General features: G+C 33.3%; 1 protein-coding gene across 1 annotated transcript; it reads right to left on the reverse strand.

The window, feature by feature from the left end:
- Window positions 1-8,421: 8,421 nt before the first annotated feature.
- LOC149159678 (beta-glucosidase 24-like) lies at window positions 8,422-14,764 on the reverse strand. The gene is made up of 13 exons (XM_089434386.1): window positions 14,708-14,764; window positions 14,526-14,592; window positions 14,381-14,439; window positions 13,870-13,945; window positions 13,326-13,406; window positions 13,148-13,235; window positions 12,814-13,066; window positions 12,616-12,725; window positions 9,908-10,128; window positions 9,488-9,519; window positions 9,094-9,196; window positions 8,898-9,006; window positions 8,422-8,590 (listed from the first exon to the last, which is right to left on the reverse strand). The coding sequence occupies exons 2-13, from the start codon at window positions 14,590-14,592 to the stop codon at window positions 8,422-8,424; spliced, it is 1,368 nt and encodes a 455-aa protein (XP_089290512.1). The 5' UTR covers window positions 14,708-14,764.
- Between the last annotated feature and the right edge of the window lie 3,063 nt (window positions 14,765-17,827).

Below are 17,827 nucleotides of genomic sequence, written 5' to 3' on the forward strand. Positions count from 1 at the left end.
AAAGTACAACACAAGAAAAAACAATTAACACCAGAAGAAAAGCATCAACATCATGATTTTTCCACTAATGGCATATCCCAACATGCTCTCAAAAGGTTCTTCCGCTTATGCCAACAACCAAGAACAATTTGTCAATATGGACAATGATCACAACTCCCTCAAACCTCAAAGCATTGAGCCCCGTATTTTTTGGGAATTTTCTGTTTAATTCCAAAACAAAAATAACTTGAACAGAGAATGATGCTCTGTTTTAACACAGGGAAGCTAAAATTGCTTTCTGGGAAGAAGAACAGAGTTTTTCACACATATAAAAAGCTTTATATTCATTAATAAAGACTGCCTATTACAAAAGGATCTTCCTCTTCCTGAGGGATTACAACCAGAGACTGCTTCATATGCAGTTCCAAAACAAGAAAAATTTACTCTGTCTCTCCAGAAAATTTGACATTGTTGTGTGTAAAAATTTTATTTACATTCACTGCTGTGTGAAAATTTTTCATTCATTTAACCTGCTGTAACAAATTCTTCCTACATTCGCTCTGCTGCGAGTTCTCTTTACATTTCAATGAACAACAAAAACTTCACCCTGCTGCGTATCTTCACATTACATTTCATATACAACAAAATTACATTCACTGCATTGTTGTGCGTAAAAACATTTCATTTCACTGAACAACAAAAAAGCATTCCCCACACACTGTTGTGCATTTCTTACTTTTCATATGCAACAACAACAAAAACATAACAATACGCTTTTACCTATACAATAACAAAAATACATCCATGAAAAATAAAAACATTAAAATTAAAATTTTTCCAACCATTCTACGACCTCAATTAAGTTCATTAATTGTTTTACTGGCAAACCGGCGGTCAAACTCAAAACTTTCACTTCACGTCAATATTCATGTTGCAGGCCTATACACAACCTTTGGCTTCAATCGACAGTGGTTATCTTTGCTTTTAATCGGACGGTTGACTGCAATATCGCACAGCCACTTCTTGCCAAATGTTATGCTCCAGGAAAAAAGTTGTTTTCCAAAATTGCTGATCCACGTGTCAACCGATGGATGTTATCGCTGCCGTTTGAGAAAATACCACCAACTTGTGAAAAGTGGTGCAGGAAAGGCTCACCGGTTTTCAGGAATTAAATGCTGCACGGTAGTTGAAATTATAATTTCAACACTCCCCTTTAATTTCAACTGCTAGGTTATCAGTAATACCCAGACATTTCCTCAAAAACTCAAAAATTTTCTGGCCCAATGATTTGGTTAGAATATCTGCAACTTGCTACTGAGTTCTGCAGTGTTTTAAAATGATTTCTCCATTGTTCACGAATTCCTTGATGTAATGAAACTTTGTGTCAATGTGTTTCGTTCTCTTATGAAACACAGAATTCTTGGATAATGCAATAGCTGAGCTATTGTCACAAAAAATCACAGTTGCGTTTACTTTCTCTTGGCATAAGCTACTTAACATCCTTCTCATACAAATTGCTTGACATGCTATTGTTATAGCTACCACATATTCTTCCTTTGCTGTAGACAATGCTACAATAGGATATTTTTTAGAAGCCTATGAAATGGCTCCTGAACCCATGTGAAAAACATAACCGGATGTGATTTTCCGATCATCTACCCTTCTAGCCCAATCACTATCAGTGTTTCCAATTAAATCTGAACATTCTGAAGCAGTATATAAAATGCCAAACCTCTTAGTACCTTTAACATACCTCAAAATCCTTTTTGTTGCCTGCCAATGTGCTTCTTTTGGCCTCTCCATGCATCTGGAAATCAAACTAACAACATACATTATATCCGGCCTAGTTGCAGTCAAATACATAAGGCTACCAACTATGCTCTTGTACATCCTAGGATCAAAATCCTTGTTGTTGTTCTCTTTACTGAGTTTTAATTTCATCACTATGGGAGTGATTGCTGCCTCGCTCTCTTACATATTAAATCTTTCCAACACTTCATTAACATATTTTTCTTGTGAGATAAAAATCCCATTTCCACTTTGTTCTACTTCTATTCCTAAGAAGTATCTCAGTGAACCCATGTCAGTCATTTCAAATTCTTCTTTCATGACTGCTTTGAAATTTTTAATAAGATAATCATCATTACCTGTGAAAATAACATCATCAACATATAACAAAACAATTAGTATTTTACCATCCCTTTCTTTGATGTAGAGAGTGGGTTATCCCTCACACTTCTCAAATCCTTTTTCCAGTAGATAAGAATCTATCCTACTATACCATGCTCTTGGTGCTTGCTTCAGCCCATAAAGAGCTTTCTTCAATATGCACACTTTGTGCTCTTGGCCTTTCTTTTCATAGCCTGGAGGTTGTTCAATGTAAACCTCTTCCTCTAACACTCCATTTAGGAATGTTGAATTCACGTCCATTTGGTAAACTTTCCACTTGTTTTGTGCTGCTATGGACAACATTGCTCTCACTGTTTCCATTCTAGCAACCGGTGCAAAAGTTTCCTCATAGTCTCTCCCATACTGTTGCTTATATCCTTTGACAACAAGTCTTGCCTTGTGTCCTTCTATTTTTCCTTCAACATTACTCTTGGTCTTGTAGACCCATTTAACTCCAATGACTTCCTTTCCTTTTGGCAGTTCTACTAAATCCCATGTCTTGTTTCTTTCTATGGCATTGATCTCCTCATCCGTAGCTTCTATCCATTTCTTATCCTTAATTGCTTCTTTGAAATGAACAGGGTCATCAACATGACAATATAAAGAAAACAAAGAATTCATACCTTCATTTGCTGCCTCTTGCTCATAAATATCACTTAAATTTCTAAACTTCTTACCTCTTTCATTTGGTGTACAAGTGCTTGAAGAAGCACTTGAATTTCCTCCTTGTGATGTGCTTGGAGAAGCACTTTCATTTCTCCTCAAGGGTGTCCTTTGCTGCCCTTGTGTTGGTGCTGCTGTTTGGGGATGTATTTCAGCCATCTCCTCATCATTTTCATCATGTGACAAAGAGCTTTCAACATTCACTATTTTTTCTATGCTTCCATCCCAAGCTTCCTCCTAAATGAACTGAACATCTCTACTCAGAATAAGCTTCTTGGAGGATGGGTTATACAACCTGTAAGCTTTGGATTCCTCACTGTATCCAACGAAAATACATTTCTCCCCTTTGCTGTCCAACTTCTTCCTTAGCTGATCTGGAATGTGTGCATAAGCCACACATCCAAAAACTTTCATGTGGGTGACTCCTTGCTTTCTCCCACTCCATGCTTCTTCCGACACTCTGTTCATGACTGCTTTTGTAGGGCATCTATTCAAAGTATACGCTACACAGTGTACAGCTTCAACCCAACAATCATTTGGCAAATGCTTTGCCTTTAACATACTCCTCACCATATCCATGATTGTCCTATTCTTCATTTCGGCAACTCCATTTTGCTGCGGAGTGTACCTAGTGGTAAATTATTTATGAATTCCATTTTCTCTACAAAAACGTAGAAATTCTTTGGAGATATACTCACCTCCTCTATCAGTTCTTAGAAATTTGATATGCAGCTCGCTTTGGTTTTCTACAAGTGCTTTGAAATTGCAAAATTTTTCAAACACTTCACTTTTGTCCTTCAGGAAATAAACCCAAGCTTTTCTAGTAAAATCATCAATGAATGTTAGTATATAGTGGCTGCCTGCAAGTGATGGAGTTTGCATCAGTCCACATAAATCTGAGTGGACAATCTCTAAGGGTGCTTTTGCCCTTATGCTTTTCCCAGATGGAAAACTTTCTCTATGTTGTTTCCCCAAGATACAACCTTCACAAAGGTTGTCTGGTTTCTATATCAATCGTAATCCTCTTACCATTCCTTTTCTATTCAACAAGTTAAGTCCTCCAAAGTTGAGATGTCCAAATCTCAAGTGCCACAACCAATTTTCATCTTTTGGTTCGCTTTGGAAAGCCTCTTGTGTCACTGCTGCTATTTCTTCTTTATTTTTCAAATCTGCCTTCATTTTGAGAGGGAACATCCTGTTCCTTATCATCTTCACTTCAGCAATACATTGTTTGCTGGGTCTTTTATCCACGATGGTGCATACATCATTCACAAAGAAAACATTGTACCCCTTTTGAACAAGTTGTCCAATACTTAAGAGATTACATTTCATTCCAGGAACATAATAAACATCTGCTATGGTTTTCTTTTCACCTTTCTTTGTTAAGACATTTACTTCTCCTTTTCCCATAACAGAAAATTTATTATCAGTCCCTAGTGTGACTTGTGGCTTCACATTTTGATCTAACATAGAAAACAGGGCTATGTTTCTTGTCATATGGTTACTGCAACCGGAGTCTAGAAACCATACATCTTCACTCTTTTCTTCAGCCATATTACAAGAAAAAAACAAATTATTTTGGATGATATTTTCTCTAGTGAAATTTGCACTAGTTCTATTACTCATATCATGCTGCTTCTTCCTACATTCATTTGCATAATGCCCATATTTTTTACAATAATGACATTGGACATTGGATTTATCATACCTTTGTCCTTGAGCATGATGTTGTCCACTTTGTTGGCTGCTGCCTTGGCCTTGGTTCTGATTTGGATTGCTGCCTCTTCCTTGAGCATTTGTTGGACTGTTTCTTCCACCTCTGTTTTGGCTTCTGCCTCTTCCTCTCTTGTTTCCTCTGCCTTGACCTCTTCCTCTTCCAAAGAACATCTAGGTCTTAAAGGCATGTTCTAGAGATGAGCTTTCATTTCTACTCAATCTCTGCTCATGTGTTATCAATGATGCATGTACTTCATCAACTGAAAAGTTTGTGAGATCCTTTGTCTCTTCTATGGTGGTGACAATCACATCGAACCTTGAGGGTAGGATCCTCAATAGTTTCTCCACAATCCTCCTTTCTTCAAGAATCTCTCCATGAGACCTTATCTATGTGACCAGACCAATCACATGTGTGAAGAATGAGTCAATATTATCTGACTCCTTCATGCAAAGATTCTCAAAATCTCTCCTCAACAACTGTAGTTTTGATGTCTTCACTTTCTCCATGCCTTGATAGGCTATCTTAAGAGTTTCCCATGCTTCTTTGGATTTCTTTGCTGCTACTATCCTTGGAAACACACTCTCATGCACTGCTTGATACAAGAAGTAGAGAGCTTTAGAATCCTTCTTCTTATTGCTCTTCAATAGCTCTTTCTTTGCCTGAGTCAAATTATTAAACTCATCTTCATCTGCTGGTTCTTCAAAACCATACTCAACAAATTCCCATAAGTCTTGGGAAGCAAGCAAAGCTTTCATGGTTATTGCCCAATAGTCATAGTTTTTCCCATTAAATTGTGAGAGCTGAGTATTAAAGATACCCATGCTAGTGCTCGCTCTAGCCATTCTTGCACTCTTAACTATGCTTCAAGATACTTGACTGTGTATTAAAATAACTAACAGTCTTCAACAGTAACACCAAAAACTGACTTGAGAAATACCTTGGATTTTTCTTGACTGAGTCTTCACTCTACTGGAGAAGCTGCTGTAGTAAGAAATCCTTCCTTCAGCTTCTTTGACACCTTCAAAGAGCCTAGACAAGCTCTGATACCATGCTGGGAATTTTCTATTTAATTCCAAAACAAAAATAACTTGAACAGAGAATGATGCTTTGTTTTAACAGAGGATCTTAACACAGGGAAGCTAAAATTGTTTTCTAGGAAGAAGAATAGAGTTTTTCACACAGATAAAAAACTTTATATTCATTAATAAAGACTGCCTGTTACAAAAGGATCTTTCTCTTCGTGAGGGATTACACCCAGAGACTGCTTCAGATGCAGTTCCAAAACAAGAAAAAATCACTTTGTCTCTCCAGAAAATTTTACACTGCTGTGTGTAAAAATTTTCTTTACATTCACTGCTGTGTGAAAATTTTTCATTCATTTAACCTACTGTAACAAATTCTTCTTACATTTGCTCTGCTGCAAGTTCTCTTTACATTTCAATGAACAACAAAAAACTTCACGCTGCTGCGTATCTTCACATTACATTTCATATACAACAAAATTACATTCACTGCATTGCTGTGCGTAAAAACATTTCATTTCACTGAACAACAAAAAAGTATTCGCCACACGCTGCTACGCATTTCTTACTTTTGATAGGCAACAACAACAAAAACATAACAATACGCTTTTACCTATACAATAACAAAACTACATCCATGAAAAATAAAAACATTAAAAATAAAATTTTACCAACCATTCTACGACCTCAATTAAGTTCATTAATTGTTTTACTGGCAAATCGGCGGGCAAACTCAAAACTTTCACTTCACGTCAATATTCATGTTGTAGGCCTGTACACAACTTTTGGCTTCAATTGACGGTGGTTAGCTTTGCTTTCAATCGGACGGCTGACTGCAATATCGCACAGCCACTTCTTGTCGAACGTTATGCTCCGGGAAAAGGTTGTTTTCCAAAACTGCTGATCCACGTGTCAATCGATGGATGTTATCGCTGCCGTTTGAGAAAATACCACCAACTTGTGAAAAGCGGTGCGGGAAAGGCTCAACGGTTTTCAGGAATTAAATGCTACACGACAGTTGAAATTATAATTTCAATAGTATTATAGTAAGCTCTTCACAATTCATAAAATTGTCTGCGAGATTCACAAACTTCGTTGGACACTCACGTGAATTTCACACAGTAAGCTTAACACACACGGTTATCTAATCTTAACACATAGTCATATCTACACTATATAAAAGATTTAGAAATTTGTGACTTCCCATCTTGTGGGCCCTCCTTAAGGGAGTCAAGCCCATGTAGGCTCTAATACCAAAAAGGACTTCTGGGAAATACACATGTTGCACAGGTTGCTAAAAAAAATTGCATTATTCAATCACAAACTCCATATACATGCCACATAAATAGTGATCATGAGATTGAATAGATTGCAAACAAGAAGAATATTGTTAGAAAATCTTTTAACAAAACTCCAACAACCCAATCCTAACTATATATTAATGTAAGCATTATTCCAAATCTATCTAAAGAAGTTGTATTAATGTAGGAAGGGACTCAAATGTAGCAAGAGTTTAGAGGAGGAACTTAGATTGCATTTTCAAAATATCTTTATATTGACATAGGAAATGATAGAAAATCACAAATGTATTTGTTGGATTTTTTATAATTGTTGCAATAGTATTGGAGACTTAGTAGTAAGGCTTAAAAGAGATCATGTTAAAGATTTCCCATTATAACTTAGGAATATTTTATTTAATTAGTGACATAATAATTTTAGAGTTTATGTTATATTAAGTAGATTATATATATAGTAATTTCATATTTAAAATATCATACATATATAAAACCACCCAAAAAAATATCATAAAATAAAATGTTATTGTTAAACTTTTTCAAAGACTTGAGCAAGTTTTATAAATTATTTTTAAAAGTTACACATAAATTAAAAGTCAAAGATAAGTTTGACACACTTACTTAGAAATGAAATTTTCATGAATATTGAGATTTGATGTGTGTATTATTATGAAAAATGAAAACATATCAACAAAGAATTCAATATGAAGGTTGACCAATTATCCAAGGAAGTTGTGCATGTCACCCTAACAATTTTGATATCTATGAATTTATAGATAACCATTAGAAAATACCATGAAGTTTTAGACTTAAAAGCTTAGACTTTTATTTGTCATACAATGATTCTAATCTAATCCTAAAATTCATTTTTTTTACCGAACTTTATAAACAAACCCCACCATATATATTATCTATTGAAAATAACAAATTGATTATTTTAAAATTAATAATAAGCATTACTAAATGAACCAATAAACATTTACTAACAACTATTCTTAAAATATAGAGTTGATTTAGAAAAAAAAAAACCAATAATAAAGATTATGGGATGAACGAACAAATATTTACAAACAACTATATTAGATCTAAGACTTTTGTGATCCATATTGTAGTGAAATGTCTTTTAGATTAATCATATCATTAGAATTTTGTCGACCTTTCCAACCAAGTAATGTAGTTCATCCTCAAAACAAAGTGAACCACATTAATTAGTTCAAAATGTCAACTCAATCTTAATGATGTGATTAATCTAAAAAATTATTTATCTAACAATTATATTATTTTAAAACTAATAATAAACATTTTAAAATTAATAATAAATATTATGAAAGGAACACACAAATATTTACAAACAATTATTCTTAAAACCAATAAACAATTAAGTTAAAATATTTTTTCCAACATTAAAAAACAAAAAATAATTTTAAATGAAATATAAGATGCCCATAAAACAAAAAGTCTATCTCAACTTATTCATTTATTTATTTACTCAAAATACAATATCAGCTTAATTACTTATTTATTTATTAAGTCCAAGTTTAATATATATTAAGTCCAAGTTTAAAGCACTAGTATTTTAAATCTTGAGAAAGTGTTTAAACCAATATGCAGATGCCCTTGCATATCGCTTTAAATTGTGCTTGTAATCCACATAATGTAAACCAAATCGACCAGCCAATCCACTGGTCCATTCGAAATTGTCCGTAAGAGCCCAGAGAATATAACCTCGGACATCAGCGCCATCCCTGTCATTCATTTTATGACATTGCAAAGTCACAATAATTATTTTTAAATAGTAACAATTAAATGGGGTTAATAATTAAGAGTATGTGTTTTTTAAATTATAAATTTAAAACTAGAAAAATATATTATATATATGTTTATATAAATTTAATAGCCAAATAATTAAGATAAAACGAATCCCTTATTCCACGAACAAAATTTTTTTATATACTCATCTAATATATAATTTGATTATAATCCTCTAATTAAATAACAATAGTAGATCACTTAATAATAATAAAATAAAATAATATGTTAAACGCAACGCACCTTATGGCCTCCAGTAAGTTTGATAGATGTTGATAATGGTACTTCACTCGATTCGAATCATGTAGAGCCTTTTCCAGTGGGGTTGTGCCATTGTCAAAACCCCCATATCCTGTTGAAACCCATACGTGTTTTGAATAAAACATGAAATTCATACCGTTTTATAAAATTATTATTCAATCACTGAACTTTCACGTACCATTCTGTGTGATGTAAACGGGAGGGTTGTTATAGCGATGCTTCGTATAATTTATTACGTACTTTATTCCCTTTGGATAAGATCGGAAAGTGCTCAACTCTTCCTGCAGACGGATATTCATATAAAGAGTTCAGGCTTCTGCGATCTATATTAAGATTGTGAGAGATTTTTTAGCGAAAATCACATGGAGTACTATTTGTTGACGCGTTTCTAACCAACTAGTGTGGTTCATCCTCAAAACAAGTTGGTTCGAAACTCGTCGACAAATGATACTCCATGTGACTTTCGCTGAAAAATCTCTCACAATCTAGATATTCATATATTTACTTATAAATTATAATCAAATCTATAATCAAATCTATAATCAAGTTAAATATATTAACAACACACTTACCTTTTCTCCAATGAAATGTCCATTTACTTCAACTGAACCACAAACAATTATGTTAGCGTCAAAATTTATACAATACATGGTAAATATAGCAATCCACAATAAAAGTTGATATGCGTTTGAAATTAATTAGATTCTAAATACTACGAAAATTGATTTTACTTATAAATTTTGAAGTATTTAATAAATTTAATCTATAAAATCACGACTCCATTTAACTCTGCTAATGAAAATAAGTATAAAAATAAGCATCCCAATTTCGACAATTCAATTCAATTCTTTTCTAAACACAAATTTAACTTTACATGTTACGGTAACGTGGTATCGAGAATATAATCAATGTGCAGAGAGTCAAACCTTAAGTCACATATTCCAGCAAATAGGGACTAGAACAGTTCTTTCCTGAATATAGATTTTACTTACATGTCACATTAGCTCGGGTATCCAGAATATAGTCTGTGTGCTGGGAATTTGGTGGAATTGGATTGTTGATTGCAAATTGTGTTATATAGTAATTATAGCCAAGAAAATCAAATGAGCCACTTAAATCTTTCCGCTCTTTGAGGCTAAATCTTGGCAAACGTGCTCCCACCACCCTTCTCATAGAATCAGGGTATTTCCCAGAGGTCAATGGATCTAAAAACCTGCAATGCAAAAGTAAAAACACTTTTATATTTTGGAAAAAAGAAAAATTGAATGAAAGTTTCAATATTTATAGTTGTTGAGTCTTTAGGTTTATTCTACAGTCCAGTGTGACTTGTAACTCTGTTTGTCTATCATAAAAGTTGAAATTTTTATCAAAAAATCTATAAAAAAAGAGTCAAATAACTCTACAAAAATTTAAATAATGTCAGCTCATATAAAAATTTGCATGTGAAGAAATTGGATGTCTCGACTCATGTTAGATCCCTGTTTAAGATAGATCTATGCTGGTTTTTATTTAAATAGGTTGTAAATTAAGGAAAGAGAATTAGAAGTTAGTTATAAGTAAAGTCAATTGTTTGACTTTATTTTTATTTCTGATATTTCTATTTTACACATATAAAATGTATACAATTAATGACTATTGAATATTATTTCTATACTTATTTAGAAAACAAATTTATAGTTAATGAACACTAATTTAAGTTGTAGATTATTTTGAAAATCTTGTTAATGGTAGAGAAGATATAATCAACTTGAACAAAGTTAATTGTTTGACTTTAGTTTGATGTCTAACCAAAATAAAGTTAAAAGCAAAGTCAACTATTAACTTTTCTCTTATGTCCAACCTTCTTATCCTCGGCATAGAAGTGTATACTTATCCAAAATGAAAATAGGAGGGTGGTTGGGTTAGACATAGTAAAAGGTCTTATGGGCTCTCACACACTGTGTGCTCCTCTTCTCCAGCATCTAAAGGTCTTATGGGCTCACACACACTGTGTGCTCCTCTTCTCCAGCATCTACACAGTAGAGGTATGTTTTATTTCTCTCTCATGATCTCTCACAGGGTCTCTTCTCCACATATTCAGTCTTGGTATTGGGTAGAGGACATAGATCTTACAGGTCACTGGCTACAAAATGGGACCTCTATATTAGACAGGTAGAGGCTGCTAGAATCTACCTCATTGATGAGAGAGACATGATCACCTGGGAAGGTAACACTTCTAAGAGACAAATTGTGGTTTATGATATATACAAGCATATTACCAACCCAATTACTATTGCTTAGTTTCCTAATGGGCTGCATAAGATTTGGAGATGGGAGCTGCCATTAAAACTCAAATGTTTTGGATGGTTGGCCCTCCATGATAAAATACTCACCTGGAGTGATCTCAGATGTAGAGATGTAGAGGTTTCTTGGGACAGAGAATATTCCCCTTTTGTTCACTTCACTCGGTGGATGTTTCACATCTCTTTATCAATTGCCCTATAGCTGCAGAAATTTGGCATACTGTACTGCACGTATTTCAAATTGATGGACAATGGACGCATCTCAATTTGGAGACATGTTTCAAAATATGGTTTAATACTCATCAAGAGTTCTGTTCCCTACCTTTTTATATTATATGGGGCATATGGAGACATGGGGCATATGGAGACGTAGGAACAAGAAGATTTTTTATCATAAGAAGGTGGACAACAGACAAACTTCTCCAGCAATAGAAACATATTGGTCAGAAATAGGCCCCATAAAGCAAGAAATCAAAAGAAGAAAATTCATCTCACAGGATATATGGAGGAAGTTTCCTATTGGATTCTTTGATGGCGCATGCAACAATACTAAATGTGGATGTCGTGCTCTTATTGTTAGGGAACCAAGGCACTACTTTCATTTCCGGTGGGAAGGTGGCAGGGGCAACAACAATCGGGCAGAAATTATGGTGCTCTAGGTCTCTTTTACTCGGCACTATGGCTCAACGTCAACGACCTGTAGGTATTTGGAGACTCAAAAAATTGCATTGATTAGATAAAGAGATAAATTATTTTCAATATCCAAAGATATCATACTGAATGAAGCGCATTCGATTCATGGTGGGTTCCTTTCAAAACATTTCTTTTGCACAAATCTTTGGCAGCAAAAACATGTTGCAAATATACTATCCAAAAGAGGCGTGACAGGACTTCCAGGGGTCATCAGATATACTTCATATATCGAAAACAACAAGGTCCATTCCGGAGCTTTAATATTTTCTTATCTTACTAAACTTTTTGTTTTTGAATTCTTATTATGTTTTTTTGAAAGGAGTGTACATGCCTATAAAATTCTCTAATTCTCTTAAAAGTCCATTTTGACAAATTGTAATGGATAAATATTACTGTTTTTGAATTCTTATTATGTTTTTTTGAAAGGAGTGTACATGCCTATAAAATTCTCTAATTCTCTTAAAAGTCCATTTTGACAAATTGTAATGGATAAATATTACATGGTTTATAGGTTGTATAGAACTGAAAAGTCTGAATAAATATTACATAGTTTATAGGTTGTATAGAACTGAAAAGTCTGAACCGAAACTGTGCTAGAAAAGAGAGAGCATAATTTCATTAGATGAAGAACTATGTATATGAATTTTTTTTTATATATATAAGAGACAATGTATTTTTCCTTCTGAAAAATAAAATCATACAGATAAGATAAAACGATTGCATACCACCCTATTCTGAATTCAAGTGCCCTCTGAGCAGCCTGTTGATCCAGCTTTGAATACTGCACTATCCAGGGCATTACAAGCGCTATGCCAATAGAACCTTTCTGCTTCGCCTGCATTTTTTTTTTCAAAAGATATTCAAAGAGGTATATATATATTCTTTGTTAGTTTTCCTATCTAAAACAGAACATAATCTCTCACCTGGTAGTTAGTCCGATATATTTTTACGGCGGCGCTATGTGCAAGAAGCAAATGATGGGCCACAATGTAGGGCTCCGTTGTAGAATTTCCTGCTGTACAGTTTCCAAATGGAGATGAACAGCGGCCTGGTGCGATAATCCCTAAATCGTAGCCATATACCGAGTAGATGAATGGTTCTTGTAGAGTAAGCCAATACTTCACACGGTCTCCAAACGCTCGAAAACATTGATCTGCGAAGAAGCCAAAGTCCTCCCTGAAAGAGTGATCAATATCAGAATCAAATGTCTCGATTTTTCAGAAGACTTTGAAAGAAAATTAAGACAGTGAATCTTACACGACTCTTTTGCTAAGAAATCCTCCATACTCGTCCTCCAGAGCTTGCGGCGTGTCCCAGTGGAACAGTGTAATAAAAGGCTCTATACCTGCATCAAAACTCAGATCCATGTATAAATAAAAGGCCTTGTTGACATAAAGCTCTTCACAAGGCTAGCTAACATTTGTTTTTAAAATACCATTCTTGACCAGCTCGTTGATAAGATTATTGTAATAACCGATGCCCTCTTTATTGACTCCTCCACGTCTGGGAGAGCCCTCTGTTAATTGAAAAAAAAAAAAATTAGACCGGTAACTTAAAATCCAAATTCCATTGTATAAAGATATGCTATGCGTTCTCTAACCAGGAGTTCGGTCAAAATTTTGATGGTGGGGTGTTTGAATCTGGTTTTTAAAATAGAAATAGATTCAGCAACCATCAAAAAAATATTAAGGTTGGGCAGTCATAACCAAATTTTTTAAATATTTTAGTCAGATTTTATCAAAATTATGCGTGAAATTTCATAATTTTTTAAGCTAAATTTTTTACTAATTAAAATTCACTACAAAAATATCCAACATCTTTATTTCTATTACTGATTCCTTAAATATTTAAGGATAAGACAAACATAAATGCTATCAATTATTTGACCTCGCTCATGTACATGTCATTGCCAAATATTCTGTATCAACCATCAAAATAAGCTCAAGGTAAAGATATCATTGTTTCTCAATTCAACTCACTGGGAAATATGCGTGACCAGGAAATGGAAAAGCGATAGACGTCAAATCCAATGTGTTTGAGAAGCTGTACATCTTCCTGTATGCAGATTACAAATAAATCAATTCAATATAGGTTTAAAAAACTAAAACAATGTATAATCATTTTATCATTTTTATATTGATCGTAGATTTGGAAATATTTTAGGTTCTTTGAACTTTCTCATGTATTTTGTAGATTTAGATATCTTTTTGCAAAAGATCAAAGTAGATTTGGATATCTTTTGCAAAAATTTGATATAGTCTTTTGCACAAACTAATATAATTCAAGACATGAGCGATGTCCTCATTCATTCGCGAGATTTTAAACATATTTTCAAATTTTTAATAAATTACACTCCAAAATTTTAAACTCAAGTTCTAAAATAAAATGCTCCCATTGTTCAAATAAAATGCTCCCATTGTTCAAATATATTAATTACTTTCAAGTTCTAAAATAGAATTCTTCCATTTTCAAAATAGTTTTAGTTTGTACCTTATAGCGGTGGTATTCATCCACTGCAACATCCCCATTCGTTCCATCGGCAATTTTACCTGCATTAACGTTCAATAACAACCAATAAATACATAAGACATGCCACCACATTAAAATACCCACCTCGTGGTATACTCTAATTAACCTGGAATATGGGAGTATGTATCCCAAATGTTGGGGCCTTTCCCACCCTCATGTGCAGCTCCTTCCATCTGTTACACAATTGGAATTTGCAACTCCAGAATATTATCAGTTAAACAATAAAACCACAGGGTTACCTAATCCAATGAATAAATTAGTGGAAGGGAGTAGTGATAAAAGTGGAACCTGATAAGCAGATGAAGCGGCACCAAATATGAAACCCTTTGGGAAACTGCTTCTTCCTAGCTCTGGAGAAGCTCCTGAAGCTCCAAACATCATTAGATAGATTGAAATCAAACAGATGCAGAGTGCCTTTCGACCTTGAGTTTTAGCCATTTTGCCTCTCAGCTCTCAGCTGAATTGTAATCCTTGCAAGGCTCAATTTATAGATCTGTCGGACCTTGCTTTCTTCTAGTCTTTTCTTTTTTGGTTTTTCATAATAAAAACACTATTATTATGATCCACATTATCTTAAAAACTAAAAGCTTTAGTTTTAAAAGACTGAGAATCATAGAAATTCTAGTATGATTTTGATAAAATCGGGTAAGGATTTTTATAAATTCAAGTTATTGGGTGCCTCACAGGTTTTGATAGTGCTAAATAATAAAATTTCAATTACTTAATTGTATGCTAGGATTTATATTACTTTAAAAGCATGAAATAAGAATTATGTTGGATTATATATATATATATATATATATATATTCTTTTGTAATATTTTGCATGTAAACTATGATATTGATGAAAGATTCTTAGAGTACATACAAAAATTAATTTTAGTTGTTTGGGGTAAATATGAAAATTACTTAGGAAGATAAATGGATTTGAAATTAGAAAGATTATTCAAGTTATAATACTGGAGATTTAAGAAAAAAAAATTATAGTGGGGTCAACCATATATGAGCCAAAAGAATTTATAGTGGGGTCAACAATATATGATCCAAAAAAAATTTCATCATGACTAAAAATCTCTGACAATGATGTCAGTAAGTAAGTTATTGAGAAGTGGAAATGGAAATGAATCCCCATGCTGTGATTATTTAATGGTTTCATAATGGTATCAAATATTTCTAAAATGACAGAATTTTATATTTAAAATATAGGGTATAAATATTTGACAATGATGTCAGTAAGTAAGTTATTGAGAAGAGGAAATGGAAATGAATCCCCTTGTTGTGATCATTTAATGGTTTCATAATGATATCAAATATTTCTAAAATGGAAGAATTTTATATTTAAAATATAGGGTATTGTTGTAAAGAAATATTCTTCAAATGAATGGATCAAATGTTAATATCTAAACTTTATGTTACATGGAATGAATGTTTTTGGATATGATGAGCTTTTCTTCATTTTTTGAAGACTTGTAATTTATGAGAGGATTAATGTTTTTAGTTTTATGTTTGATGAAAGGCCAAAAGCATGATACAAAGCCTATATAGAATATTTTTAACATATAGAAATAATATGGATTTATTTCCAATGTTTCTATGAAACATGGATAAGTTTTATGTGTGAAGTCATATTTTATGATTTAAAATTAACATTTAATATTATAGTTGGATTTGAGACAATTTAGTTATATCTTCAATCATTTATTAAAATTTATATGATTTAATTGAAAATTTACATATATTAATTAGACATATATATGGTGTACTTATGAATATATATACAAATTAATAGTAAAAGAGAAAAAAAAATCACCTATTTTGGGTAGCATAAGTTATAGACCTAGTCGGCAGTCGAGGGATCTTACATATGGTCTCATACCATATGTAAGATACCTCGAGTACAAACTAGGTCTATAACTTAAGTTACCCATATTTTTTTTCTCTTTTATGATTAATTTGTATATATATTCATAAGTACATCATATATATATTTAATTAATATATGTAAATCATTGAATCCAATTCCACCATAAAAAAACATGATTCAAAAATAACTACTACAAGACTTTTGAAATTTTTTGCCCAAATTCTAACCACTTTTGACCGTACAAATAATTCCTTCACTTCAGTATCTTGTTCAAAACAAAGTCCCATAACCAACATAATCTGAGAAACATAACCACCATGACTGTATAGACAATTCCTCCACTTAAGTATCTTCTTCAAAAAAATATCCCATAACCCACATAATTTGAGAAACATAGCCACCATCTAATACCCGCATAATCCGATATAAGTGTTCCTACACTGATGGATGTATTGACGCAAAGAGATAATTCACACAACTTAATGGCAATGAAAGGCAACCAGAATTTATAAAGTTGTAATATGATTATAATGAAAGTAGCTAATGAGATAAAAATCATATGAAAGATGCTTTAGAAAATTATTCCAAACATATTAGAGAGAAGGAATCGGTTAGGGCAAAATCTTTTACCATAGAAATCAATTAAAGAAAATAGGGTCTTAAAACCCTCAAGATCTTCAGCTCATAACTTATAAAGATCAACAATCCATGATGAGAAAAATGATTCACCTCTCTCTTAAGGCCACATTGAAATAAAATAATAGGGCTCTTTAGCTTGAAAAGGGTGATGAAAATGCCAAATAAATTCCATTATTTTTCCAATCATAGGAAAAGTGTGATCACTATCTAGAAATTGCATAATCAAGAGGGTATTGACATATTCAGTTTTGAGGCATTAACAAGTGATGGAGTGAAACATTTTAAAGGTTGGTTTAAATAAGAATCAAGAGCCACTATAGCACAAGTAGTTAATGTGGCAACTTTACTTCCCAACATTGTCTCTGAGAAGGACAATGCTTCAATGATGGAATAGATCTCTAAAGATGAATTTTGGAATGTGTTACATTCATTTTAGAAGGACAAAAGTCTAGGTTTTGATGGATGGCCTGAGAAGTTTTTCTTCGGCTTTTGAGAGGTTATTGAAGAAGATCTCCTGTGAGTTACTAAAGAATCAATATCATCTAGTAAAGTGTCGACCGCGTCCAAATCTACCTTCATTACACTTATCCTCATGTTTGACTCCTGAAGAATCTTTGAGGAGTGTGGACCTATATGTTATAGACATTTTTGTGCCTTACAGCATTGAGCATGAAATGTCCATAATCTAAGGGATCCAAAGTCCATAAACATGTTGTTCCTACCCCTAGAGGAACAAGGCTAACAAACCACAGCAATTCACAGAAGTTCTCCACCTGAAACTGCTCAAAAACAAGTCAATTCAAGATCATGTCAACTGCTCCATTGACCATCTGCGCTGAATGTCAGTGGCTCCACTGTCTACCTGCGTTGAATGTCAACTCCAACACTAGCTACCTGCGCTGAGCG

The sequence above is a fragment of the Pinus tabuliformis genome, chromosome 5_2 (assembly GCF_031772625.1).
Source record: "Pinus tabuliformis cultivar Carrire ecotype Pingquan chromosome 5_2, CPIR1, whole genome shotgun sequence".
Taxonomy (NCBI): domain Eukaryota; kingdom Viridiplantae; phylum Streptophyta; class Pinopsida; order Pinales; family Pinaceae; genus Pinus; species Pinus tabuliformis.

Bases quoted from the DNA above. Each gene is read 5' to 3' on its own strand.
- LOC149159678 (XM_089434386.1), bottom strand. From the start codon at position 14,592: ATGGAAGGAGCTGCACATGAGGGTGGGAAAGGCCCCAACATTTGGGAT. The intron at 14,440-14,525 runs GTTAATTAGAGT...ACGTTAATGCAG, and splicing joins TACATACTCCCATATTCCAG to GTAAAATTGCCGATGGAACG. The intron at 9,007-9,093 runs GTACGTGAAAGT...GGGTTTCAACAG, and splicing joins CGTTTACATCACACAGAATG to GATATGGGGGTTTTGACAAT.